General features: G+C 46.3%; 2 protein-coding genes and 1 long non-coding RNA gene across 19 annotated transcripts in view; 1 reads left to right on the top strand and 2 right to left on the bottom strand.

The window, feature by feature from the left end:
* PNPO (pyridoxamine 5'-phosphate oxidase) overlaps window positions 1–1,712 on the bottom strand; it is a 6,905-nt gene extending 5,193 nt beyond the window's left edge. The window contains exons 1-2 of the mRNA XM_077164630.1: window positions 1,412–1,712; window positions 380–504 (exon numbers count right to left, since the gene is read on the bottom strand). Of these exons, the coding sequence (XP_077020745.1) occupies window positions 380–504; window positions 1,412–1,549 (263 nt within the window). The 5' untranslated portion in view covers window positions 1,550–1,712. The remainder of the gene's footprint in view (window positions 1–379; window positions 505–1,411) is intronic.
* LOC143687561 (uncharacterized) lies at window positions 1,566–27,249 on the top strand. 10 transcript variants are annotated; one of them, XR_013177577.1, is made up of 6 exons: window positions 1,566–1,880; window positions 5,890–8,898; window positions 11,612–12,229; window positions 21,231–21,345; window positions 22,252–22,403; window positions 23,735–27,249. It is a non-coding gene; the product is annotated as an uncharacterized LOC143687561 (long non-coding RNA). The 10 variants fall into 10 exon arrangements; XR_013177575.1 differs by lacking the exon at window positions 1,566–1,880 and adding an exon at window positions 1,887–2,821; XR_013177578.1 differs by lacking the exon at window positions 1,566–1,880 and having other exon boundaries at window positions 1,887–6,002; window positions 8,818–8,898.
* The window catches only part of SP2 (Sp2 transcription factor), a 33,865-nt gene continuing 13,366 nt past the window's right edge, over window positions 6,751–27,249 (bottom strand). For 4 of the 8 annotated variants that reach the window (XM_077164627.1, XM_077164629.1, XM_077164623.1 and 1 more), the window contains 6 exons: window positions 24,173–24,252; window positions 22,472–23,446; window positions 13,422–13,734; window positions 11,962–12,136; window positions 11,553–11,746; window positions 9,067–10,292 (listed from right to left, as the gene is read on the bottom strand). In XM_077164627.1, coding sequence (XP_077020742.1) covers window positions 10,192–10,292; window positions 11,553–11,746; window positions 11,962–12,136; window positions 13,422–13,734; window positions 22,472–23,446; window positions 24,173–24,235 — 1,821 coding nt within the window. In that variant the 5' untranslated portion in view covers window positions 24,236–24,252 and the 3' untranslated portion in view covers window positions 9,067–10,191. Of the gene's footprint in view, window positions 8,164–8,964; window positions 10,293–11,552; window positions 11,747–11,961; window positions 12,137–13,421; window positions 13,735–22,471; window positions 23,447–24,172; window positions 24,253–27,249 lie in introns of those variants that run through there. The other 4 variants (XM_077164628.1, XM_077164624.1, XM_077164626.1 and 1 more) reach the window with 2 other exon arrangements.

Here is a 27,249-nt window from a genome sequence, read left to right as displayed (position 1 = left end):
ATGGAGCTTAGCACTGTAGTTCTATGCCACGTCTGAAGAGTTGGAGAGAGCTAGCTTCATGGAAAGGACCAGGAGAAGCAGATATTGAAGGACAGATGGGAACTGGGTAAGTGGGGAGATGCAGCACGCAGAGGTGTGGCTGGGGATGCATCAAAGGTAGAGATGAATGAGGCACTGCATTTTATCACTGAAATGACATTTAGTGATGTTTGGCTGTCTGTTTACAGGTAAGCACCTTGAGGCTCCGAGGGGACAAGTGACTTTCCTGAGGACATGCAGCATGTTAACACCAGAGCTAGAACCATAAAGGTGGCATCCATGAAACTGAGAGTTTCCCAAGTTTCCTACTTCATCTGCAGCCACCCACGTAAGGCCCCACCTGGTGCTGGTAGCCAGACACATGGCATTGGCTTCGCCTATGCCAGGACACTGAACCGCCTCCTCGAACCAGGCAGCAAACTGCTTCATGGGGTCCAGGGAGGTGAGGTGAGCCTCCTCAAACGCCTGAGAAGAAAGATTTTTATCTGATTTAATGAACACACACACATAGTGCTTACTTCGTTCTTGGCATTGTTCTTGGCAATGTTCAAATACCACCTCATCTAGTCCTCACGATAAAAAAAACATTATCCAGGAAGTAGTTCTGTTAGCCCCATTTTCCAGGTGAGGAAATTAAGGCATATAGAAAGGTCAAACGATTTTTGCCTGGTCACACAGCTAGAAATGGATGAATCAGAGTTCCACGTCGTAAGTATCAAACCTATCTGTGTATTGGAATCACAGCGGGGCCTAAAAGGAGATTCCTAGGCTCTACCCCCATAGATTTCATTCAATAGTTCCGAGGCTTAGATGAAAACTGCATTTTTAACTAGCACTTCAGAAGATGCTCAGAAATAGCCAGATTTGCATGGCTCTGGGACTCAAACCCCAAACAGTTCTCTGGGCTCCTATCCTGAGGAGGGAGGAGGAAAAAAACTTCAAGTTCTTCAACTTTAGTTATTTGATTTATCCATCACTTACAAATTACTTACCACTGTTCTAAGCACTTCACAGTCACCAGTAGGTGGCAGGATTCTAACCCAGGCAGGCTCCAGCTGGACCTCTTATCCACCCGGACAAGCTGCCTCTAGATCCCCTCTCCATTCACTCCCGGACCCCAGATCTCTACCTACAAAACATCTCTACAAGGTTGGGTGCGATCACTGCGAAGTACTTACCCAAGAGAGTAAGTACAGGCCCAGAGAGTAAGTACATTGCCTAGTTGACCAGCCAGTAGGTGGCAGGATTCCAACCCAGGCAGGCTCCAGCTGGACCTCTTATCCACCCGGACAAGCTGCCTCTAGATCCCCGCTCCATTCACTCCCGGACCCCAGATCTCTCCGCCCCCTACGGAAGGTCCCGGCGCCCGCACCTCTAGGTCCCCGCGGTAACCCCTGCGCATAGATTCCAGGTCCATGACAGCACCGCGACTGCACAGGCGGCGGAGGTAGCCCAGCCAGGCCGCAGGTCGCCCAAACGTCACGGTGACACTCCGCAGCACGCACGTCATTGGGGAGGGAGGGCGCCCGTCACGTGACCCGGCGTCGCCCGGCCCCGGGTTCCGTTAGATTCGGAACCAATTTCTCATCCCGGGACTCGACCCGGGGGAAGGAAGAATTTGCCAGTCGCCAAGCCAGGCTAACAGGCCTCACTCCTCGGAGCCAATGGGAGTCCACGATCGGAGGAGGGAGACAGACGCGGAAAGGTCATTGGTTGGCGTTTTTCTGGAGCTTGGCCAATTAGAGAGAGAACTGGAACCCAGCGGCCAATGGGCAGCGCCTCCGGGGGCGGGAGCAGAGAGACAAGGAAATGCTGTCACCGCCGTTAATACGCACGTGGAGGTTTGTTAAAGGTGTAGGACGACTGCAGTCCAAGCGGGGGACGGGGGATGAGCCTGTGGGGGCTTGAGGGGAATGGTCAGGGTCAAGTGGCTGGCCCACAGTAGCTGCCTGACGGCGAGTTTAGTACAGCGAGTACCCTTGGGAGGGGAAACTAGTGGGCTGGGAAAGAGAAAACAGGAAAGAATTTAGGGACTAGACTCCTAGGCAAGATAAAGGAGAGACACAGAGAAAGGGGAGATCTGGTTGGGGGAAGAAATTAGGGCTTGAGAGTGGACGAGCTTGAAGTGATTTGTGGACCACATGAGATAGGAGCCCTGGAGTGGGTGGGAGAGGGAGTCCCTTTGAGGTCTGGGGAGGTGCAGTGGGGTCAGGAAGAGACTAGAGAGTGAGGGGGAAAAAAAAAGGCAGCTGAATGGGAAGGGGAAAGCGGAAATTTTGGGAGCAGAGCATTCCACACCAGAATCACCTCCCTGTTTCAGCTCTGCACCCTCTCTCTCCAGCCTTGTTTCTTTAACTGGGGCCAGGGCTTGCTGCCCCTTTGCCCATCATTTCCCCTTTCCTGGTGCAGCTGAGTTCACACTAGCTGGTGTTCTGATAGATGGAAAGGTTGCCACTGTTCCACCTCAGTTTGGCTTCCTCCATCTTTGCTGGGTCCCCCCCACCCCCTTTCCCCTTTTGTCCTTCCTAGGTAGCTTGGGGTCTAGACCCTAGGTCAATTGGTGTCAGCAAAAGCTGAGGATATAGGGGAGCAGGTGGCTGTGCAAAGCCACATTCCTACTATAGAGACTGGGCTGAGAGATGGGAAACCTGCCAGTGCCCATTTCTGCTTTGACCTGGCTGAGGCAGCTTGGGTCAGGACCTCTCTAAATCCCTGGTTTCCACCAACATGAGGAAGGGGAGCTGCAAGAACCATCTAGGCAGGCACCCCACGATTGTGCCAGGTAAGGGGAACTTCTTGCCCTGCACAGGTGTCGGCATTGCAGCTAAGTGTCTTAAAGCCCTATATTGGATACTTGTCATCTTTTATTATGTACATGGAGCTTGAGGCATATAGAATCTGGAGGACAGATTTGTTGCAAAGACATAATAGGTCTCAAAATTTAATGATATGGATCTGTGGATTATCCATGGTTGGAACTTGCCAACCAGTGCCACTGTGGTGTTTTGTTTTGGTTTTGTGCTGCCATTGTTTTCCTCTGGTAGCACTGTTGAGAGTTGACTTGGCTTACTTTCTTGTTGAGGGTATTTTCCCACAAATGAGCATTTGTGTTCTCCCCTGTCTCATACCCCTGCACTTGGACCTGTCTGAGCAGTAATCAGTAGCTTTCAACTCAGACTGTTTTGTCAATGGAGCTATATTCCTTTAGCATTCCTGGGCCACTGCTACCCTGGATTTCAAAGAAGCTAGCCTAGGATCATTTGAATAGGCAGTTTTAGGTTTGTTTAAATCCAAGAGCTCAGTGTAGTGGGGTAGATATTTATCCATTCAATGGACATTTGTTAGACTTTGTATGAACCAGGCATTGAACTAGGCCTGAGAATACCAAAGTGAAGATGACGACATGGTTCTTGCCCATAAGCAGCTTGTGGTCTATCAGGGGAGGAATAGCTCTAACCTAAAGAGTTGCAGGTACTTTAGCAGATGTTTCTGGAGGGTAGCGGGAAGCAAAAAGGGAAGAAGTGGTTTCCAGGGGTCAAACAGTCAGCAAAGGCTTTGCAAGGGTTTGGACATTTGATTTGTCATAATAAGTAAGCTTTTCCTGGATGAACAGTGAAATGGGCATTCACAAGCCATGGTGCATTTGGGGCGCTTGGAGTAGTGTAATATGCTGGAGCGAGGTGGTGAAAAAACAGGGCATGTAAGGGGCCTGGGGTGCCTCACTGAAAGGTTGCACGCAGGGAAAGAGGACCAGGCTTTCAAGCACAAAGATTCTAATTTTTTATCCTGTGATACTGTTGAACTGGAGTGCCCTATTTTTTCAAGACCAAATGGGAGAACAAAGTGCTAGATTCTGATAGCCTCCTTCCTTGGTGAGGAAGTTTTACATCTGGTTGTTTTTTTATATTTTTCCCATTGTCTTGAAGATAATAAGCAGGCATGTGGTGTGCTTTTCTGCTTCTGGGAATTAGTGTCAGGATCACAAAGCAGCCCTGCGGCGTGGAACCAGAGTGGGAAACACGCCTACTGGCTGCTGCAACTGCTGATGCAACCTGCCATGGGTTTTATCTGAGTGCAAGACATGATTTTTTTTTTTGCTGTTACTGATTTTTCTTAAACACTTTGCCACCCTCCCCAACTTTATAGAATTATTAATCTTTTCTTGAGAAAGTCTTAAAAGAATAGAAATATATTGCAATATTTTATCCTATAGAGAGCTAGATACATTGGTTTCTGGATATGGAACAGAGAGGCTGTATGTGAGTTTGGGGACTTTATGTCCTGCCTGTTTTCTGCTAATGCTTTTGCATTTATGTTCTTAAATCTTTTATTTAATTATTTGATTTAATTATATATTCCAGTGGAATGTTTTTGTGGTTGGATTTGTGTATTGAAACCATCACACTGGTGACCAGTGGACGATGGGCTGGGGAGGCTGGGGGCGAGGCTGGCAGCAGGGAGATGCTGGGGGTGGTGGTGCATAGATGCTGTGCTGTCTCAGGGGAAGTAGGATGGGAGTGGAGGGGGTGGGCCTAGGGAGGCAGAGGTGGGGGTACAAAGAGGAGGGAATTGACTCTCCAGGATTGGCTTTATGTGACATGGTGGTACGGTTCATTGATGTGGGGCATGTTGGAGGAGGAGGTTGGGGGTAAAGGTGAATTCATTATCGGACTTGTTGAGTATGAGGGTTTATGGGACATCCTCGTTCGGTCAGGAACATCGAGTGTGGAGCTTAGAGGAGAAGTCTGGGCTGATGATACACATTCGCTATGGCGAAGGATGTCTGGGAAGGGAGATCCCAGGGGAGTTAAGATGGTAGGGAAAGGGAGAGGTCCAGGAAGGAAGGTAATGATGCTGGTGAAATACAGCACCCAGCTTTCCAGGAAGCCAGAGAAGAGGGGTGGCAGCCGGGAGGGATGTGCTAGGGAGTTATGGATGCTAAGCTCTGGAATTCCCAGGCCCAGCTTTAGGAGTGAACTCAGCTTGGGGCACCTGGGGTTAGCAACATCAGGAACACAGAGAGGGGGTAGTCGCTGCTCTGCCTACAGGTGTCTGGGCCCTGATACTGATAATTAGGGGGCCAGAGGAGGACTGGGTCCTCCGAGGCTTATGGAGGGATCCAGAGGAAACAACCAAGTCTGTGTCTGATCTGTGGCATTTTTGTAGTTCACCCCATGCACAGCCATGGCTCATGCTCACGGGTTGCTGCTCAAGGTTGTTCCATAGTTTTCATGCATGAGTCTGGTGTGCCCGCTAGACTGGGAGCAGCTCCAAGTAGGGAACACATCTCTCACTTTCTCTGGCTCTTCAAAATTCCAGTCAACAGGGTGTGTTCAGGAACTTAACTCTGGTTTTTCTGCTTAAGCTGCTTTTGTTAAGCTTCTCTGTATGTTGGGTGCTAGGCATGGCCATGGGCTTGAGGTTCTTTTGTGCCTGGTGGGAGCAGGGCCATGTGTCTTTGCTGATGTAGAGGGATGTTACATGAGTCATTAGGAGACCAGTCCCAGTCCTGGGACTGGGTGCTTTGGTAATTAGCCTGTGTGCTCCAGGCAGCCAGCAGAAGGAGGCCCGGTGGGACGCTCTCCAGGCAGTCCCAAGAGCATATGACGTGCTGGCTTCTTAGGGTCTTTTAAAAAGAACCCTGGCTTTTGCCTTTGGCCTGCCCTGCATTTATGTCTTGTTTCCTCCTGCCTAGGATTCCTACGAGGATGTAGTTGGCTCTCCTCTCTCCATAGACATCTGAGATGAGGCTGCTTTCTGAACCCCAAGTGAAGGGGGGACCCCTACTTCACTTCTGCATCACCTGGGGAGCCCAGGGTACCCCCCGCTGAGACCCCCAATCTTCCCTAGACCACAAGCCTCAGGCCAGTTTCCCTGACATGCGGCAGCCCTGCTGTGCTGAATGAGAGAGCATATAGGACATACAGCCTGATGGGACTGCAGAACGGATGTTCCTGGTAGAGGTGGGTGTCTCCAAGAGCTGGTAGTGGAAAATGGGTCTAGGTTCCCTCTGCCTCCAAGGCCTCCAGAGCTAGGGAGGTGGGACAGGGTTGCCATGGGCCTGTTTTCAGTCAACATCTAGGCTGAAATCCTCTGGGTACTAGATTCCGGAAGGAGAGTCAGGAGACCAAGACAACATCCAGCTTCAGGGGAGGTCTACAGAAGTGGGTAGATACTGAGGGAGCACGCTTCCCACCCCACAGAACAGTAGTAGGGAGAACAGTCCTGCTGTATTTTTAAACAATTTGAGCCAACCTTTAAAGGCTAGGAGATTTCATATCAAACTCCACATTTCCAGCTTTCTTTATAAAACTCACAAGGACTGGTATTCTTGCCCAACACCAGCTGGCCAAAGCTGAGTGGGACACCCTGATGAGGGCTGGGTGCCTTAGTTTGGCAATATCCTTTCCCATATTCTCCACCCTTGGCATTTGTCATGGTGCTTGCACTGTTTCCTTCCTGGTCTCTGAGGTATGTGGGTTGGCAGTGGCCTAATATTTGAGCAGAGTGGGTGAGAGCATCTACCCTGAGAGCTGGAGAGGAAGAGAGGCCTGAATGGCACTGGGGGGTTTAGGGGAGCCCCAAGGAAGAAGGGCTGACTAGGAGAGTTCTGGAAAACAGCTGGAGGGAGGAAGCGGGTCACAAGGATTGGGAAGGGCCCCAGATCATTGCTCAAGAAGGATCTACTGGTGAAGTGGAAAACAGGCCAGGGCTTAGGAGGCAGAGAGAAGAAGTCATCATTTTTATTCAGACTCTAAATAACTGACAGCTTAATCTTTTTAGCTCGAGGTCTAGGTGCTGAAGGGATAGTTTCAACGGGGTTTCAAGTTTGTTGGACAGTGGAAAGATTCAAATGGGGATCAAAACAGCCCCATTTCTGCCACTCAGATCAGGACAGCTGCATGTGCTCGGGCCACACCCTGGGCTGGGGTGGACCTGTTTTCACACCCCAGTCTTCCTGAAAACATGCCACTGAGGCTAGTTGTATCTTCAGCCTAGACATCACTCTCAATTGTGGGGCTTCACAAGCACTCAGAAGATGATCATAAAGATGGATCAGTGATTTGAAGAAAAGAAATTTGAGTCCAATTTGCTAGGTTGGGTAAAAGAAAAAGTACTTTGCCTGGATTTGCCTTCAGGAGGGGGACTCGTTGCCTCACCCCTCTTTCTGTCAGGCCTGTAATCCTAGGATTAATGAGGAGAACTGTAGTGTTTAGCATTTGCTGAGCAAAGAGGAAGGGGTGGTGAGGTGTCTTTGGTGCTGATGACTCTGGGGAGAAAAGTGGGGGCAGAGGAGGAAGCCTGGGCTGTGCAGCCCCCAGCCCAGAAGCTGGGTGTGGGGCTAGGAGGACCCAGGGACCCAGCCCCAGGCAAGAGGGCTGCAAGCTCCCTCCTACAGGCACCCCAGTCTCGTAAGTCCCCTGCAACCAGACTAAGGCTGATTTGCCACTGCATCTTCCCAGTCTTTCCTCCTGCCATGCTGCCACCAGGGAGAAAACATGTTCTCCCTTGCTGTCTAACTCAGGCATCCTGTGAGAGGTAGGGATGGTCAGCCAGTAATTCTTGACACTGGGTGGAGCGGGGAAATCTGGCCTGTTCTGCTGAGCTCTGGGCTGGCACCTTCATTTCCAAATGATGCTGTGGAGTCAGGTCAGTCTCTACAAATGAGCCTGAAGCAATGACTTGGAATCAGCTCCCAGGAAAGGATTATTCTTTGTGCCTGAGAGCAAAGCCAAAGGGAACATGTGGCAGAAAGAGGTCAATTTGTTAATGTTCCCCTTCTCTCCACCAAACCCTGTTCAGAACACCACAAGGTAGCTGTGCACCCATGCAGCTATGCATGAGTAGTAGATAAATATACTGCACAGCTTCCTCCTGTTGCTAGCGGAGAGATGAGATGTGGGGCTCATGGGGTGGCTAGGAGGTAGATTTGGCTGTTGGTCTAGTAGTGCCCAGGGGGTTTAGGTCTCAGTAGGATGGTCTGCCTACCTGCTAACAGAGACTGATCAAGGGCAGAGAACCTGTGAGCCATCAGAGAGGAGAGAGCCCACACCTCTGTTTCATTTCTTCAGCTTATGTGAGGGCTGTATGATCTAAGGAATCGCTGTCAGCAAATGCAGGCTTCTGGGTGACAAAGGAAAGAGATTAAGGGAAAGAACAGTTCAAATCCAGCCCTGGCCACTCCTGCACATAGCAGCAATCCTGGCTGTGTCCTTTTGAGAGTGAGTGAAAAACATTGTCATTATATGGAAAGCAAATGTCATTCTCTTTTTGCTTGAGACCAATTTGGTCTCCCTTTAGCCCAGATGCTTTTCACACCCTTGCTAGGTGTCAGTACAGGGGTGGAGCTAGCTCTAATCTCAATGTGCATTAACAGCACCATCCTTGACTTCCCTCTTCCCCCCAAATTTCTGTAGCACCTGCTAAAACTTAAGGCAGCCATCAGCCCATTGGCCCTCCCTGGGGTGCTGGGGTGGAGGAGAAGAAAAACAGATTTGATGCCCAGGGACCTCCTTTGGGTAGGATGGGGCTCCTGGTCCTCTGTCAGGCCCTCCACCTTAGGAAGGGATCTTGGCCTTTGGGGAAATGTTTTCTCCAGACTCTGGCCTTTTGGAAGTAACTGAGACCAGGCCCCGTTGGCTCATCTCCCCAAAACACCTTATGAAAGGTCTCTGAGGCCAAAGCCTTCCACCAAAGGGGACGAATGGAGGGACTGGCTCGCTGGCAGAGGAAGTGACTGCCGCCCTGACTCTGTGGTCTCTGTTCTCTGACTTGCAGAAGAAAAAACAGGTATCAGTGGGGTACCTGCCCCTGGAGGTCCCAGCTAGGTGCTGTGGGGGCTTGTGCCAAGGCTGAGAGGTATGTGGGGCTGTGGCCTGGCCGTGGCTGGGAGTGTATGCCGAGGGTCAGGAGGGAAAGTCCTACCTTCTTCCCAGTGTGGGGGCTCTGAGAGACCACGGCTCCCTCCTCTGGAGTCCTCTCTCCGAGCTTTCCAAGGTAAAAGCAAAGGAAGCCGCACTGCCAAGCTGCAGATTTTGCCTCAGGCAACTAAATTTATTAGCAAGAAAAAATTTTTGTCAGCTCAGTGCTGACCAACAAAGTACATCGTTAATAAAGGATAACAAATCTGTCACTTAATTCATAAAACATACCTCAAGCAGTTACAACTAAAAATAAAGTTGGATTTTTGTTTAATTTAAAAGCCTCAAAAATAACAAGCAATATGTTTTTAAACATGTAGTAGACACAATTGTCTATTATACAATATACACTGTACACAGATGGAGCTTGAGCCAAGTCGGGGTGGGAGAGATGAGGTGGAGAGGGACAAGGTTCAATGTGTGTGGTGTTTTTATCTGGATCCAAATTTGAATTGAAATGCTGTGTCATTTAGAAATGAGAATTGCCAGAGTAAGAAAAAAATTCATATGCTCATCATTGCCCCCCAAAACCCTAAACTGAAAGCAGGCATGGGGGAGGTGAGTAACAAGGAAAGGAAGATGGGAGCAATTAAATAAACTTCTTTAAAGCACGCACAATACACAGTGTTCATCATCTGAAGTAGAGAGTATAAGGCAACGTTCTCCATAGAAAAGAGGGGAATCAGGAGTCCCAGGGATCTTTACTTTTTTAAATAGAAAGTTGGAATGTGCTGGAGGAGAGTTGTGGCCGGGCCAGGGTGTGGAGTGAAGGCATCCCCCTGAGCCCCTCCAGAGGCGGATGCCAGTGAGGAGCAGGGGAGGGGAGGGGGCATGGCACGGGCGACCCAGCTCGCCAGGCTCTGGGTCGCTGCAGTGGTAGGACTGGGATGGGGCAGGGCTCACTTTGCTCCTCGACGGAGTGAAATTCATGTTTTTCCTTTGGAAATAAGGGTTCCCACTCGTCCTGATTTAGAACGTCTCATGGGGCACGGCCAGTGTCCATGGTCTGGGCAGGCCGGGACCTTGTGGTAAGAGGGAGAGAGCTGGGGTGGAGTTATGGGGCTACAGAAGGAAGGGAGTCCAGGGTGGCAGTGCCCGTTCCTGTGGGGACACAGTCACAGGACAGGAGGAAGGGCTGAGCGGGGCCTGGGGCGGCTTGGGCGTCCTTGCCGCCGGGGGCCCAGGCAGGACACGGACAGGGGCTGCATCTTCGGTCTCCTGCCTGTTGGCCTTACAAGTTCTTCGTGACCAGGTGGGTCTTATAATGCTTGGTGAGGTGGTCACTCCTCATGAAGCGCTTCTGACACTGGGCACACTCGAAGCGTTTGTCCCCTGGGAAGAGGAGATGGCTGTCACTTCCTGAGCCCACATGCAGCCCTGTCCAGCCCCAGAAAGGAGCGGCACATACAGGGGGTACCCCATAAAGCCAGTGTCACCCTTCCCATCACGTTCTGCTGCCTCCTGCTCCCATTCCATTTGTTCCCTATCTAGAAACTGAAACCCTTTTATCAATTCTCATCCCTCTCTACCCCCCAGCTGACCTCCAGTCTACTTTGCTTCTGTTCCTGACCCCTTCCCCAGGGATGGCTGCCTGCGCTGATCCTGGTTCCTCGGGCCCAACATCCCCCTCCTCTCAGGAAAACTCCATTACATCCCGACCTGCCAGCCCTGAGCCCTTAGCCCCAAACCACACTGACCCCAGTAGGTCAGCTGCTGTTCTGAGCCATTTTTTATTCTTCAGCAAGAGCTTTGGGTCATCTGTCCCCATCCCCAGGCCCAGAAAGGGGTCTGCTCACTAGGGCAGTCACTACAGCAGCACTTCTCAAAGTGTGTGCCCTGGGCCACTAGGGCTTATCTAAGACAATTTTAGGTGGTAGGTAAGTGGTGAATAGTTTCCATTTTAATAGTTTTGTATTTATGTGCCAATGTGTTAAGAAATTTAATGATAGTAAACCAGTGACATCAAAGATAACACTGCACAGGGCATAAATGAGTAAAAATAGTGAGATGATAAAAGAAAAATCATTAGGTCATGGGCTTAAGAGTCAGGCAGCCAGGTCTGCTCCCAGCTTCATCAACCAAAGATGTGTGATCTTACACACGTGACCTCCTTCTTATGCCCCAGAAAATAGGAGAAAATAAAAAATACCCTCCCCATGGAGTTATTATGAGGATTAAATTAGTTTATCTGCAAAGTTTGCACTGGCGCATCATGTCAGTGCTCACTAAATAACAAGGTGGTACAAGTCACTGTGGCTGTGTAATGCAACGCAAATGGCAGTACTTTGGGAAACTCTGTGACAAGGGAGTAGACTGAAGGAACTTCCTGTGTAGTCCCTGGACCCTGATCCCTGAGAAGACAGCTGTGGCTCATGCTCAGTATGTCAGTTCCTTGGCAGGGCCAGGAATCTCCCAGCCATAGAAACACCCCATGCTGCTGAGGTGCCCAGGGGGAGGGTAGTACAGACCCACATGGGTGCGAGCGTGCAGAGGTGGGTGCAGACCTGTGTGGGTGCGAGCGTGCAGAGGTGGGTGCAGACCTGTGTGGGTGCGAGTGTGCAGAGGTGGGTGCAGACCTAGGTGGGTGCAGACCTGTATGGGTGCGAGCGTGCCGCTGGAGTTCGTCACTCCGTGTGAACCTCTTTCCACAGAAGAACCAGTTGCAGACGAACGGCCGCTCGCCGGTGTGCAGGCGCACGTGGGCCCGCAGCAAGGACGTCTTCCGGAAGGTCTTGCCGCAGTCAGGGATGTGGCAGACGTGCTTCTTCTTGCCCTGCTCGCCAGACCTGGGGATTGGGTTAAGGATGGGATGGAGGGAATGGGAAGAGAAAAGAAGAAGGAGGTAGAAAACGGGGGCAGGAGCAGGAGGGAAAGGGGACTTGAGGCTAGGGAAGAGGGTCCGGGTAAGGTATGGCAGACCAGTGACTTGGGGCTGGCCTGGAGCCCCCCTGGGCTGTGGGAACACACCAGGCTGACAGGGTGGCTCCTCTCCACGAATTACCTCTTCTCCCCATCCTTGCAGTTGGGGCACGTGCAGGCCATGCGGCGCCGCTTCTCCCCAGGCTGGGTTTCTCCAGCCAGGGCCTGCTCCATCTGCAGCTGGATCTGGGTGGGACTCAGCCCGCTGATGGTCAGGTTGTTCCCAGAAACATTCTGTACTGTCAGCTGCTGCTGCCCTGTGGACCGGAAGGCACAGCTGAGGATGAGAAAACCTGAGGGGCACAGGAGGGAGCCCGACACCTCAGGGGGAGCCTTCCCTTCTGTACAAGGTAAGGGTGATAAAACAGCATTTCTGAGAGAGCCTGTTAGGGGCCAGATACCTTGTTAGGGACTTGCTGTAAGCACTAAGGTGTTTAATCGCCACACCAACCCTATGAGACAGGTCCTCTTCTCCATTTTTCACAGATAAAGAAATGGAGGTACATTAACTTATTAAAGTCACACGGCTAGTAAACGGGAGAAGCTGGAACTGACCCTAAGCAGCCCACTTCCTGGAACCAGTATTTTACACGGGAAGCATTCGCTTTAGCACACGCTTTGTCCGTGTGATTGCAATGGGGCAGGGCCTTGTAATGGGTTGCTCTGAAGTGCTTATTCTGGAATGGTTCAGTCTTAGACCCTTGTGAGATACGAACTCTGCTTTCAGGAGAGTCTCCAGACATTTTTGTTGGTAACAGTGAGGAAACAGTTCTAGGAATTTTGGGAAAAACCAAGTCCCTTTCTAATGGGGCACTTCTGCATAAGGCCATTCAAAGCAGGGGAAGTGCCACTGACCTAACACCTGTGTCCCTTGAGTGGACCACTTCCACATTCCCTACAAAGAAGAGGAGTCCTGTCCTCCCCTCTTGGGGTCACCTCAAGTGGAAAGACCAAAGATATGAAGTGCAGCAAATTAATTAAGGATGAAGAAATTCACAGAGCTCCCACCACCCTGACAATTGCCCTTCATCTAGGTAAAGGATGCAAGGAGCCATTTTTGCCAGGTGGTTACAACTTTTCCTGGGATTATCTGCAGGGCCACCTTTACAGTGTAAACATCACCACTGAACAGAACTGCAGCACAGGCTATTCCCTCCCTTTTCTTCCAACCTTAACTCAAAGCTTTCTCATCCAAAAAGCCTTCCTTAAAGCTCCTTTATATAAGCGTCTCCCTTGAACACTTGTTCATGGTCTACAAAACTAATCTGCATTTATGAGACAGAGGGTTTTCCTGAGAACATGTTATTTTCTCCATCATGTTCAAGGTCTTCAGCTGTAAGAGGGGACTAAGAAGGGACAACATGTATCTTCAACTACCTCACAAGGCTACTGTGGGGGCCAAATGAGAAAATACAAGTGGACATGCTTAGCTAGAAGGCACTAGGCAGTGCTGTCGCCAGGAGGCCCAGGGCCAGTCTGCAGTTCCCACGTGCAGGGCACAGGCATCGTGGCCCTGCCCTGCCAGGAGGGGCCTTCCCTCACCGCCAGTGTTGGTGATGGTGACCGGCACGCCCTGGACCTGGACGCCGTTGATGCTGATGGTCTGCATGGCCTGGGCAGCTGCCGCCAGCTGAGCTGCGTTCAGGCTGATGATGCTCCCGGCAGGGGCAATCTTTGGCAAGGGACGCTCTTTTCGGAGAATTGCAGCAGCATGCTTTTTGCTGGTTCCACTAAGATGGGGAGCTCGGGGCGCAGGGCTGCTACAAGTGGTGGTAGAGGTGGTTGCAGCTGTTGCTGGGGGGCTGTCCTGGACAAGGACTGTCTGCACCTCACCGGAAGGCGTACGGATGTAGACCTGGGAGGGGCCAGAGAGGAAAAGGTCAGGGCCCCAGCAGAGATCGGGCTCCCTGTGCCTTTAAATGCAGTGTTACCTCCTCCCCCGAGTGAGAGGTGGGGGTGCCTCTTTGTCAGTCCAAATCTCTTCTTCAGTTAGCCCCAACCAATATTTATATGTTGTTGATGTTCAACAGAGGGCTGATGAAAGTATACCACTGCTATACTAAGCTAGCAGATGTTGACTACTGATTTGAAACCAAACATTTAATTTATTTAGCATGGAAAAATATAATTGCCAAATCTCAGAATTGAAGAATTAGAAGGCAACCTAATGAGGACCCCCTCAAAAGATGCACTGTGAATGACACAATGAATAATGAAAACAGATTCCACCATACTCATCCTTAAAGAGTCACAAATTAATGAGAAATAATTTTTCCCCAGTTCAGATTGGCAAGGATCTAAATGTAAGAGCTATAAAATCTTCATGACCATGAATTTGACAAAGGAGTCTTAGATATGATGCCAAAAGCACAAATGACAAAAGAAGACAAAATAGATAAATTGGACTTCATCAAAATTAAAAACTTTTGTTCTTCAAAGAACACCATCAAGAACATGAGAAGACAGCCTGCAGAACAGCAGAAAATATTTGAAAATCATGTATCTGGTAAGAGACCTGTACCCAGATGTATAACGAGCTTAAAACATAATAATAAAAAGACAAACAACCCAATAAAAAATGGGCAAAAAATCTGCATTGACATTTCTTCACAGAAGATACATAGAAGTGGTCTATAAGAACATGAAAAGACCCTCAACATCGTTAGTCATGAGGATAATGTGCATCAGAACCACAGTAAGATACCACTTTACACACACTAGGCTGGCTGAAATAAAAAGACATCAAGTGTTGATGATGTGGAAAACGCAGAACCCTCATATACTGCTTGTGAATTATAAAACTGTATAACACTTTGAAAACAGTTTGGCTATTCCTCAAAATGTTAAATACGAAGTTGCTTTATGACCCAGCAATTCCACTGTTAGGTGTATACCGATATACCTTGGGTATACATCCCAGAGAACTGAAAACATTTGTCCACACAAAAACCCATACATGAATGTCCACAGCAGCATTACTCATAGTAGCCAAAAAAGTGAACCAACCCCAATGTCCATCTGCAGATGAATAAATAAGCAAAATGATTCAGTTATGAAAGGGAATGAAGGGTGGGCAATGATGGCTCAGTGGCAGAATTCTCTGCTGTGCCGGAGACCCGGGTTCCATTCTCAGAGCCTGCCCATGTAAAAAAAAAAAAAAGGGAATGAAGACATGGATGAACCTTGAAAACATTATGCTAAAGTGAAAGGAGTCACACAAAAGGCTGTATGATTCCATTTAAATGGAATGTGCAGAACGTAGATGAGTGGTTACCAGGGGTGGGGGTGAGGAAGAGGAGTGGGAAGTGACTGCTAATGGATGCAGGGTCCGTTTTGGGGGAGATGAAAATCTTCGAAAGTTAGATCATGGTGACGGTTGCAAAACTCAAAATATCCTAAAATCCACTGAACTGTACATTTTCAAAGGTTGAATTTTATAGTATGTGAAATATATCTCGAAAAAGCTGTTAAAAACAAAAGCAAAAGGACAGAGCATGTTAATTAGATACAAAAGCCAACCTGAAAGAGCTTCATGGCCAAAACTGGAACAGTGTGAGCCACAAAATAATGTAGTAATGGATTATAATCCAAAGTATAAAATAAATATACATGAGTGCATATTGACATAAATGACTGAATAAGTAAGTGGGGAGAAGAGAGAAATCTTCCTTATAGAAGAATTCTGAGATATGGATATAGTTACAACCCCCAGCCGCCCTCCAGGATATGGGCCTTACTTCCTACCCCCAACCTGCGCCCAAAGGTGGGGCTAGAATTAGTGACTCGCTTACAAATATAGAAAGAGAAAAACAGTAACTTCACAGTAGAGAAACATGACAAAACTACCTTAAACATGAGACAAATGTTCACATCCCCAGGGATGATGTGAAACCACCCTAACAATATGGTGATGAGGGCCTTGTGCTTCTGTGGCATTCTTTCCAAAAACACATGACTCCAGTCAAATCATGAGAAAAGTATCAGAAAAACCCAGATTGGGGGACATTCTACAAGATCCTTGGCCAGTACACCTCTAGACAGGCAAGGTCATGAGAAACCAATAAAGACTGAAAAACTGCTAAGACTAGAGAAGAATGGGGGAACCAGGACAAGTAAATGCAGTGTGGTACCCTGTGAGGGGTGGGGGGCATGCATGGGGGCAGGGGCAGTAGAGGTCCTGGAACAGAGAGAGGACATTCAAGGAAAAACTGGTGAAAGCCAAATGAAGTCTGGAGTTTAGTTAATAATGTCCCAATGTCAATTCCTTGTTTTGACAAATATACCATAGTAATGTAAGGTGTTCAGCAGTCAGGGAAACCAGGTTAGGGTATATGGAAACCCTGTACTATCACTGCACCTTTTCTGCAAATCTAAAATTATTCTAAAATTAAAAGTTAATTTTAAAAAATCTCTATTATAATAAAAGTTTGGTACTGAAACATGAGGGTGAAAATATCTCCCAGAAAATAAATATCAATTACAATGGGGAAAAAAAGTATGCTGCAGAAACCTGCCAAACACCACTTTACTCATCACTAATAAGGGGACAAACTGAAATCAGGCACCACCCTTTAGGATGCAGTGAGAAAAACAGCTCACTTCTGGGACATTTCTGCAAAAAAAAAAAAACCATAACCTGCACCTAATCATGAGGAAACATCAAACCTAAATCGAGAGCTTCCAGTAATATAGCATACCAGAGTGGAGTGAGTTTACTCCTGCCCCGTGAAACAAGATAGAAGATGGGGAAAAAATGTCCAGGACTGCAAGTCCCGGGCTGCTGGGAGTTCACCTTGGGTCTCCTGCATGGTAGTCAGCCATTCTGCCACTGGAGTACCTGTGCACCCCAGTCACCTTGTAATAGGCCCTTAAGTTGAACTGTATCCCCTACATGAGATCTGGACCTTGATTTGGCAGAGAATAACCAACAAACAAAGTGCAAGAGGAATCATTCAGCAAAAACTAAGTAAATACAAAACTTTAGAAGAGTGAAGGAAAGCAACTTGCATAATAACCATATCAAGATAAACAAATACCCAGAACACAACTGAAAATGACAAAGCACACAGAGATCCAGGCAGAAATGGTCCAGACAAACGACCAAGTAGAAATTCCAGACGGGACAAAGAATATAGAACAACTACTCAAGGATATTTATAAAGAAATAAAAGATATCAGGAAGATACTAGAAGAGCATAAAGAAGAATTTAGGAGGTTAAATAGAAAAATGGCAGGTCTCACAGAAATGAAAGATACAGTAGACCAAATAAAAAAATATACTGGAGACACACGATAGCAGATTCAAAGAAGCAGAAGGAAGAATAAGTGAGCTAGAAGATAGAACAACAGAACTAGAGTGCACAAAAGAACAAATGGCAAGAAAGATGGAAAAGATTCAACTGGATCTTAGGTAAATGATGGACAACAAGATGCCCAAAAATATAAGAATTATTGGTGTCCTAGAAGGAGAAGAGAAGAGTAAAGTGTTAGGAAAGTTAGTTGAAGATACAATCGGAGAAAACTTCCCAACCCTTATAAAAGACACAAATATGCACATTAAAGAGGCCCAGTGAACTCAGAATAAATCCGAAAGAGCCCACTCCAAGACACATACTAATCAGACTTTCAGGTGTTGAAGAGAAACAAAGTCCTGAAAGCAGCATGAGAAAAGCAACCTACTACGTACAAGGGCAAACACTTAAAACTGACTTCAGACTACTCAACAGGAACCATGGAAGCAAGAAGACAGTAGTATGATATTTTGAAAAAGGCTTTCAACCCAAAATTCTTTATCCAGCCAAGTTATCCTTCAAAATCGAGCAAGAGATTAAAATCTTCAAAGTTAAAGAAAGATTAAGAGAACTAGTCAACAAGAGACCAGCCCTATTTCCTAATATAACATGTGGACAGTTTAATTGAACTCCGTAAGTACATGGAACGTTGAGTAGGGCATGAGATCTTGTAGATTTGTCCAGAGTGATGTCCCGATAAATCCCAGAGTGATCTGAACAGTGAACAAAAAAGTACTTGCAAAGTCCCTTTGGGGGAATGGTGAGAAAGGGGGAAAATTCAATTCTCCCATGTGGAGAATTCCTGATATTCTCACAAGCAGCGGGGACAACCAAAGCAATAGGCTGAGCCCTCAATCTTGGGGTTTGTTCATATGAAACTTATCCCCGCAAAGGATAGGCTAAGCCTACTTAAAATTAGGCCTAAGAGTCACCCCCAGAGAACCTCTTTTGTTGCTCAGGTGTGGCTTCTCTCTCACCCAAAACAAAAAGCAAACTAACTACCCTCCTCCTCTCTACATGGGTTATGACTCCCAGGGCTGTAAACCTTCCTGGCAACGTGAGACAGAAATCCTAGAATGAGCTGGGGACTTAGCATCAAGGGATTGAGGAAACCTTCTCGACCAAAAGGGGGAAGAGATAAATGAGACAAAGTGTCAATGGCTGAGAGATTTCAAACAGAGTCAAGAGGTTATCCTGGAGGTTATTCTTACGTGTTAAACAGATATCAACTTTTTAGTTAAGGTATAATGGAGAGGCTGGAGGGAAGTGTGTGAAAGTACAGAGCTGTGTTCCAGTAGCCATGTTTCTTGAAGATGACTGTATAATGATATAGCTTTCGCAATGTGACTGTGTGATTGTGAAAACCTTGTCTCTGATGCTCCTTTTATCTACAGTATGGACAGATGAGTAAAACATATTGATTAAAAATAAATAATAAGGGGAACAAATGTTAAAATAAATTAAGTAGATTGAAATGCTAGTAATCAATGAAAGGGAGGGGTAAGAGGTATGGTATGTATGAATTTATTTCTTATTGTCTTTTTATTTCTTTTTCTGAATTGATGCAAATGTTCTAAGAAATGATTATGATGATGAATATACAACTATGGGATGATATTGTAAGTTATCGATTATATACCAAGAATGGAATGATCATATGCTAAGAATGTTCATGTATGTATGTTATGCTTTAAAAATTAATTAATTAATTAATAAAAAAAATCTAAAAAAAGAGACCAGCCCTGCAAGAAATATTAAAGGGAGCCCTGTCAGCTGATAAAAAAAGACAGGAGAGGGAGGTCTGGAGGGCACAGAATTGAAGAATATGACTAAAGGTAATTTAAAGGAAAAGAGAGAGAGAAGGAAAATAATATACAGATCTGACAAATAAAAACTAAAGGACAAGATGGTAGAATCAAGAACTGCTTTTACAGTAATTACTTTGAATGTTAATGGACTAAAACTCACCAATTAAAAGATACAGACTGACAGAATGGATCAAAAAACACAATCCATCTATATACTATTTATGAGAGACACATTTTCGACTCGAAGACATAGTTAGATTGAAAGTGAAAGAATGGAAAAAGATCTTCTATGCAAGCTGTAACTAAAAGAAAGCAGGAGTAGCTATACCAATATCAGACAAAATAGACTTTAAAAGTAAAGACATCATAAGAGACAAAGATGGACACTACATATTAATAAAAGGGACAATTCACCAGGAAGAAATAACAACCATAAATGTGTATGCTCCCAATCAAGGAGATACAAAGTACATGAGGCACATATTGGAAAACTGAAGGGAGCTATACACATATCAACAGTAATACCGGGGGACTTCAATACACTACTCTCACTATAGATAGAACAACCACACAGAGGATCAACAAGGGAATAGAGAACCTAAACAATGAGATAAATGAATCAGATCTAATAGACATATATAGATCATTACATCCCAAACACCAGAAAACACATTCTTCTCTAGTGTACACGGAATGTTCTCCAGGATAGATCATGTACTGAGACATAAACTGAGTCTCTATAAATTCAACAAGATTGAAATTATTCAAAGCACTCTCTGATCACATGGAATAAAGCTGGAAATTAATAATCACCAAAGAACCAGAGCTTTCACAAATATATGGAGATTAAACAACACACTCTTAAATAATCAGTGGGTCAAGGAAGAAATTGCTACAGAAATCAATAAAATCTGGAGACGAATGATAATGAGAATACAACATATCAAAACTTTTGGGATGCAGCAAAGGCAGTGCTGAGAGGGAAATTTATTGCCCTAGATGCCTATATCAAACCTAAATTGAGGAACATCCTACAAAATAATTGGCCTGTAATCTTTGAAAGTATCAAGGTCATGTAAGTCAAGGCTGAGAAACTATTCCAGATCAAAAGACACCAGTGAGGCAGGACAACTCACTGCAACATGTGAGCAGATCCTTTGGTTAAAAAGGAATTATTGGGGCAACTGGTGAAACCCGAATGGGGTTGCTGAATTAGATGGTAGTATGTTTTTATTGCTGATTTCCTGGCTTTGATGGTTGCATTGGGATTATGTACAATGTCCTTGCATGTAGGAATGATGCACTTTCTATAAAGCATTTGGAGGTGACGGGGTCTAAGTTCTTTGTAAAAAATAAAATCCTGCTGTGAATTTCGACTGGGGTTATTTTTTAATTTTTTGTATGCTGTATGGCAGGGTCACATTTCATCCTTTTTCCATGTATCCCATTACTGCAGCACCATTTTTTGAATTTTGTTTGTATTTTGGGAAGTGCATGGGCAAGGAATTGAACCCACGTCTCCCACATAGTGGATGAGAATTCTACCACTGAACTACCCTTGCATCCCCCTTAGGGTTATTTTTAATTCCTGGATTATTTAGAACTGTTTTTCTCAGTAAAAAATAAACCAACGATTCCCAGCCCATATACACAAACGAACAAAAAACCAACCAACCAACCAACCTCATGTCACCTCTTAATGAATATGCAAATCTTATTCCCGGTTTTTTGAGTATGTTCCCCTTTTACAAATCATTGCTATTTTCTGTGTATCTGAAGTTTCTGTTACTAGAACATTTTTGGTTCATAATACAGAATACAGGTCAGCAAATTTTTTCTATAAAAAGGCCAGAAGGTAAATATTTTAGGCTCTGCAAGCCAGACAGTCTCTGTAGCAGCCACTCAACTCTGTTCTTGTTGTGCTAAAGCCAGACAATATGTCAACAAATGGGTGACTATGTTCCAATAAAACTTTATTTATAAAAACAGGTGTGTCTGTTTAGATTCTACTCATGGGCCACAGGTTGCCAACCTATGACATAATACTTTTTATTTAATTGTGCATATCCGTTGATCTAATTTTAGGAATTAAGCTACAAGGTTGGAAATTGCCTAGAAGTACATTTGATAGTGCATTAGTTATATAAATAATTGTATCTTGGGATGATGGAAAAGAATATAGTCATAAAAAATATGTTATGAAAAAAAAGCGTTGTAGCTAAATGTTTCTGCATATATGATTCTCTCCTTAGGAAGACCTTTGCTCAATTTCTGCTTCCGTCATTTCAAGACATGGCACCTAAGGGAACGGAGACAATGCCAAGGGTCTGTGCACCTGAGGTGCCACCTTAGTTCATTACCTTTAAGGTAGGACTGACTATGGAACCTCAGACATACTGTGACAGACAAATTAAATAATATATAGACAATTACTTGGCAATATGCAAGATGCCACAAGGGAGGAGGAATTCCTCTAGGGCAGGCCTCAGGTCTCCTCCTGCTTGTGTTGTTCCTACAGCTCAAATTCAAGGGCTTCTCCTCCTCCCAGGAGACAGCACAATTTCCCACTGCCACTGAGTGCAGTGCCTTGGTTCTCTCTAGAAACTACACATATATCCCTCGTGGCAGGAGCACAAATTAAAAAAGAAAAATCTCTACCCCAATTTCAACATTAGTACCTGCTGCATATAAGACACAGAGTCAAAGTATAAAAATGAAAAGAACATAGGGTTTGAAGTCCGAGATTTGAGTTGAACCCTGGCTTTTGTCTGTTATGCCCCTGAGATCTCGGTTACTCTGTAACTTCTCTGAGCCCCAGGACCTCCAGCTGCCACACGGCATTGTCCCTGGCATTTCCTGGCATTTATTTCGTAGTCATGCACAGGGAGTAAAATCAGCCTCAGGCCAAACAGATACTGAGCATTAGAGCATAATAATAAAGAAGAATGCCAGATGTCAGAACACTTTTGTTGAATTTAACATCCCAGATGAATCTAACCTAAATGTCTAAATTTTCCTACTACAAAGGTAGGCTGCTCTTCCTATTTCTTCTCAGCATATTTCTTGTTACTTTTCATACTTAATATCAAACTCTATGGTTCTGACTTGAACCTTTGCATGCTTGGCTACTGTTCCCTTAAAAGCATATAATTCTATAATAAAAAATAAACTTTATTATTAAAAACTATATCCCTGCCTTGTACCCACCCCCTACAAAAGACTCCCATAAAGAAAAAGCTGACCACAATGTATCTGTTTCATCTGATTTCTAAGGATAACCTGAACTTGGCCCTCTAAACTGAAGAGAGCTCATCTGCTAACTGGGATGTCCACTTACTGCCGACCCCAAACGATACTGGCTCCCAACACTCAGATCAAACCAGGGGTGCATCAGCAAAGTGGCATTTTAAAAAGCAAACCGAGGGGTAAGCCAGCACCAGCAGTTTAGTGCTAAGGAGGAGAGGGAGGCGGGTGCAGAGGGGGTGTGTGGTACCTGAGTAGGTGTCGGCTCAGTCGCCTGTATCTGGAAGTTCTGGGAAGGCTTCTGGGGGACGGTGGGGAGGGTGGCAGATGCTGCCTGCACCACCCGCAGGGCTTGCTGGGGGATCTGCACCACCTGCTGCTGCTCAGCCTTCGGGGGCACCACCTGGACCTGCTGGACCACAGCTGGCTGGCCCCCGCCGGGACTCTGAACAATAAGCAGGTTGTTTCCTGCCTGGATGATGTTGTCTGCGGTGGTCTCGATCAGCACGGTCTCCACCTGCTCTGTCACGGCCACAGGAGGCTGGGAGGCAGGAAGGCTCTTCTTTCTTGCTTTCTTGTTAGTCTTGGACAGTGGGGTTGGGGGGCTTTCAGTGAGGAGTTGAGCAGGGGCCCCGGTGTCACCCGTGTTCACGAGGTTGTTGACGGGTAGAGTGAGTGTCACGTTGCCGCCCCCACCTGACAGCTTTACCACATTGGTCCCGCTTTGCCCAGGGGGGGTGGTCGTGCTTGACTTCTGGGCAGGGGCTGGCTTGATGGGGACAGGCTTATGGCTGGACGGCGAGGGGGTAATGATGGCTTGGTGGGTGCCAGGGATGATCTGGATCTGGTTGGTGAGACTGGGCTGCACTTGGATGGTCTGGGAACTGCTCGCCTGAATCTGAGGGACCGCCTGGTACTGGATATTGGCATTTGATCGGTTCCCTTTGTTGATCATGGTGGGATTCTGGATGGCAAATACCAGCTGTCCCCCAGGATAGGACGTGCTCAATTGTGACCCCTGAATCTGAAGAATATTTCCTTTGGAGGACAAGATTCCAAAACTATTCTTGCCGGGACTGAGAGGGAGAGGGGCAGGTTTGATAGGGACGAGTTTCCGTGGTGTAGGCTGGGGGGGAGCAGGAGGTGTCACAGCAGCTTCAACAGCTGGGGGGCCAATTTTGCTACATGTTGCAGCAAGCAGGGCTAAGGGAGATGGTTGGGAGTCCTGCAAAAAAGCAAGCAGAGGAAAGAAGTGAGACATGAGGCCTGCTGGCCCAGCCGCCCTCCTTCCCTTTGAGAGCCTCTCATCTGGCAGCTCTGGGCTCTGCCCTGCCCCGAGGCAGGCATGGCCTCAGCAGCTCCAGTCTCTCCCTCTTGCTGCCTTCTCTGTTAAGTGAGGGAGAAATGGTGGGAAATGTCTTTCTCAGGAAGGAACGCTCCAGAAGCACCCATAGTCAGGTTGATCTAACAGCCTGTACTGACCATGTCACTCTGCTGGCCTTGTTTCTAACAGGGACACTGAATCAGCCCCGGTGTGGAGCTTAGATGGAATCCGTTCAGCTCCCACAGGCACTGAGGGAGGAAGCAAGGGGCAACGAGAGGAATAAACACTTCGGTAAAGTGTTTTCTAGTGCTTGGTGCCTACGACTTTATGGACCTGGAGTGCTACTCTTACCACAACAATCTCCCTTTTCCTTTCATGGGCAGGGGGTTCTGGTGGAAGAACCTGTTTTTTTCCCGCTGACTCTATCATGGCACCTGAGGTAAAAGGCCAAGGTTTCTTAGTTTAGAAAAACGTGGGTGCCGGAATCTTCCCTGGCCTCATATCCCAGGGTATCCCAGATGCAGGTGACAGTGCAGAAAAGGGGTTTTCAGAGTGATTTAAAGTCAGCCTTGGAGAATCCTCCGAGAGAGATGCAGCCCCAGCCCTCGGAGCCCACTGTCCACTCGCCTGGGTGGTGGGGGCAGCGGGCTGCAGGTAGTCACTGGGGCTGACAGCGGCAGTGGCAGCCATGCTGGTCTGTGGATCTGCTGGAAGAAAAGAGATGGAATAAGGCACAAGGCGACAGAAAAGAACGAGCACCATAACCTCTGGTTTTCTTTTTACCGCTATTTACTACCTCTTTTTGGAGAGGTGAAGGACTCTTTCCCCACACTTCCTTACTCGAGGCCCATGCCGTGTGTCTATTTCAGTGGATGACCTTCTCCTCTCCTCAGACTCCATCTGATCCTGTCTCCACTGGACTGTCCCTTCCAACCATGATAAAGTCTGGGATAAAATGAGGACACCGACTGTCTTCAGTCACTAAGCTGTGCCACCTAACAGAGCCCACTTTCTGCTGGCCACTGACAACTCTCCTTGGCCAGAGTGGAATCTCTGTGGTGGGCGGGGGAGCCCCCTTCCCCTGCTATCCCTCTAGCTCTAACTCGAGTTTCCTGCTCACTCCTGCTGTAGGGAGATGCCAGGCCAGGGTTGGAAAGAAGCATTGCTCAGCCACGATTCGTGACAAGGAGGACACGCCCGTTCCATTAGGGACACGTGGGTATTTTGTGCTCAGCGCTCACTACAAAGGCACCTGGGCACCAGGTATCAGTATCTACCACAAGGGTAATTTCTTTGAGTGAATTTACACCTTTACATAACAATAGATATGACTTCATAGTTATCACCAAGACCAGGTATATTCAATGACTGAATGTAATGAGAAGAATGAAAATACAGTAAATTCGATTTTGTTTAATTCTTATTTAAAAGGTCAAATAGTTAAAAGGCTCTAAAAAATCTAAAACTTTCAAAGCCTTTATCTCTGGGCGATAGGATTTTCCTTGACTTAGAAATTTTCCTCCTTGCTTTTATGTATTTTCTCATTTTCCCTTAATGGACATAGTCTGTCGTACTTATTTGTAGTAAAGGTAAAGAAAGAAGGTTGAGAAAGTAATAAAGGGACACTCTCTACCCTGCACTTCAGTCTGATCAAAGAAAAAGACAAGGTAAATAAGCTGGAAGTCATGAGAATCTGGTGAGGAAGAACCTAGGCCATCTTAGAGTACATAAATCAGGAAGGAAAGGCACTCTGGGCAGGGTCAGACTTGTGTCCTGGACCTCTGCAAAGATTTCAGGAAGCTCAGAAACAAGGAATAATTCTTCAGGGACTTTAAAAAGCGAAAGGGCTCAAGAAAAAGAAATTCTTCCAATAAAAACCACAAATCACCCTAGTGTTGAACACAAGGAAAAGCAGCTACATAAACAAATGAGGTCTGATTTCAATCACTGTTAATATGATGCTTCTCTGCCAGCTTTGCTTGACATTGGGTTGCAAAGCGAGTGAGCAGAAAGCTCGGTTAGGAATACAGACCTGATTTTAATAGGTCACATATAAAAGAACCAAGGTGATCCAAGCCAGGAGAGCTGGCATTTAAAGATTGAAACTCAGAAAGGGACTTCAAAACTACTAAAGATCACTGAAAGAGACCTTAATAAAAAAAACTACTCTTAGACCAAGAAGCAGCAGGAAGGAATTGACCCCCTATTGGGCATCTGTCAAGAAGCGGACAGAGGTCAGGGAGAAGGCAGAGCCATTCAGGGTTAGCTGGCTTCTCTCTTTAGGAGGATGATTCTTAAATGGGAAAAAGGGAAGAAAAGTGCTCCAATGGGAACTGAAGCCCAGGACAGGTGATAGATGGGCAGTTAAGAGCACACACCCATGCCTTCAGTAATTTCCAGGCTCTAAATCTAAACAGACTGTATTCTAGGGTAGTGAATGACTTTTCAGACACCCTTACAAACTGTGCGAGGAGCCAGAAAGCAGCTCTGTGCAAAATCTTGTGTAGACCCTGAAATATTATAAATAGTATAAACACTGATCAGCGGCAAAATCCTGGAACAAATGATTGAACAGCACTGCAGCTACTTAGGAAAGGAAGAAGTGATCACAAGGACTAAGGTCTGTGGTTGTGAAAAACCAGTCCTACTGGGGAAATATCTGTTTATTTCAACAAAGCATCCAACTGATTTTTCATAATAATCTTTTGAGTAAAAATGTAAAAAAAATTAGAACTAGAGGACAGGTTAGTTTGGGGGCGGGGCATTTGCTGCTGCAGGGTGTGTCTCAGGACCAGGGGCCACTGGCCATCTCCTCGGAGGCTCATGCTTCATGAAAATGAGCATTATCCTTTAGAGCTTGGGGTGACTGTTGCTTACCCAGGTCCTGCCATGTTTTCGGGGCCTGTGTTTGTGTTTACAACTTCATCAGTGTCAACTGGCACCAGCGTAACTACACCTGGCAACTAATTCGGCACACCTGGTCCACTTCTGCAAAATGAAGGCCTTGCATTCATCAGATGTGGTAGGAGGACTGTGTCGTACAGCAAAAGAACATTGCAGGGTAGGCCTGTGGGACTCAGGGAGCTCAGAGTGTGAGGTCTGTGCCATGTTCTCACAGTGAAAGCGATTCGGATTTGATGAAGCATCTTTCTGCCTATAGTGAAGTTATTGATTTCAATTTTACTGGCGTCTGTTGTAGATATTTAATTTGTTCGTTTTATAGGAGCTGGATCAATGAGTTGATACACAGATTTATGTTTAAACATAATTAAGTAGCATTATAATGAAAATGTTTTTATAATAAAAATGAAAAAAAGCACTTTTTCTTTAGAGTAGTGGTATTCAAACTATTTTGACCATGAATCACAGTCATAAAACAATTTACATCAAGACCCAGCATGTGTACATGAGCAAACACACATGTATACATGGTACTTCCCTGTCCTATGTTCATGCAGTAAGGGTTTCTTGAAAAAAAATTTACCCTTACTACATGTGAGGTACTTTGTAATTCTTCTATTCTTTTTCAGTTTTTTAAAATGCTGTTTGTGACTCACTAAATTGGCTGTATGACCACAGGTTGGAAACATGGCTTTGGAGTAGTCTAACCACTATCCAAGTTTGGGAAACAGTACAGAAACCTGGAAGGCAAGTACCATGAGGACTGTGAACCCAGTGAATATTAGTATCAGGGCTCAAAAAGA

Source organism: Tamandua tetradactyla, chromosome 6, assembly GCF_023851605.1.
Source record: "Tamandua tetradactyla isolate mTamTet1 chromosome 6, mTamTet1.pri, whole genome shotgun sequence".
Taxonomy (NCBI): Eukaryota; Metazoa; Chordata; class Mammalia; order Pilosa; family Myrmecophagidae; genus Tamandua; species Tamandua tetradactyla.
The sequence above is the reverse complement of the archived record's forward strand: the minus strand, read 5'-3'. Positions and strand labels throughout refer to the sequence as shown.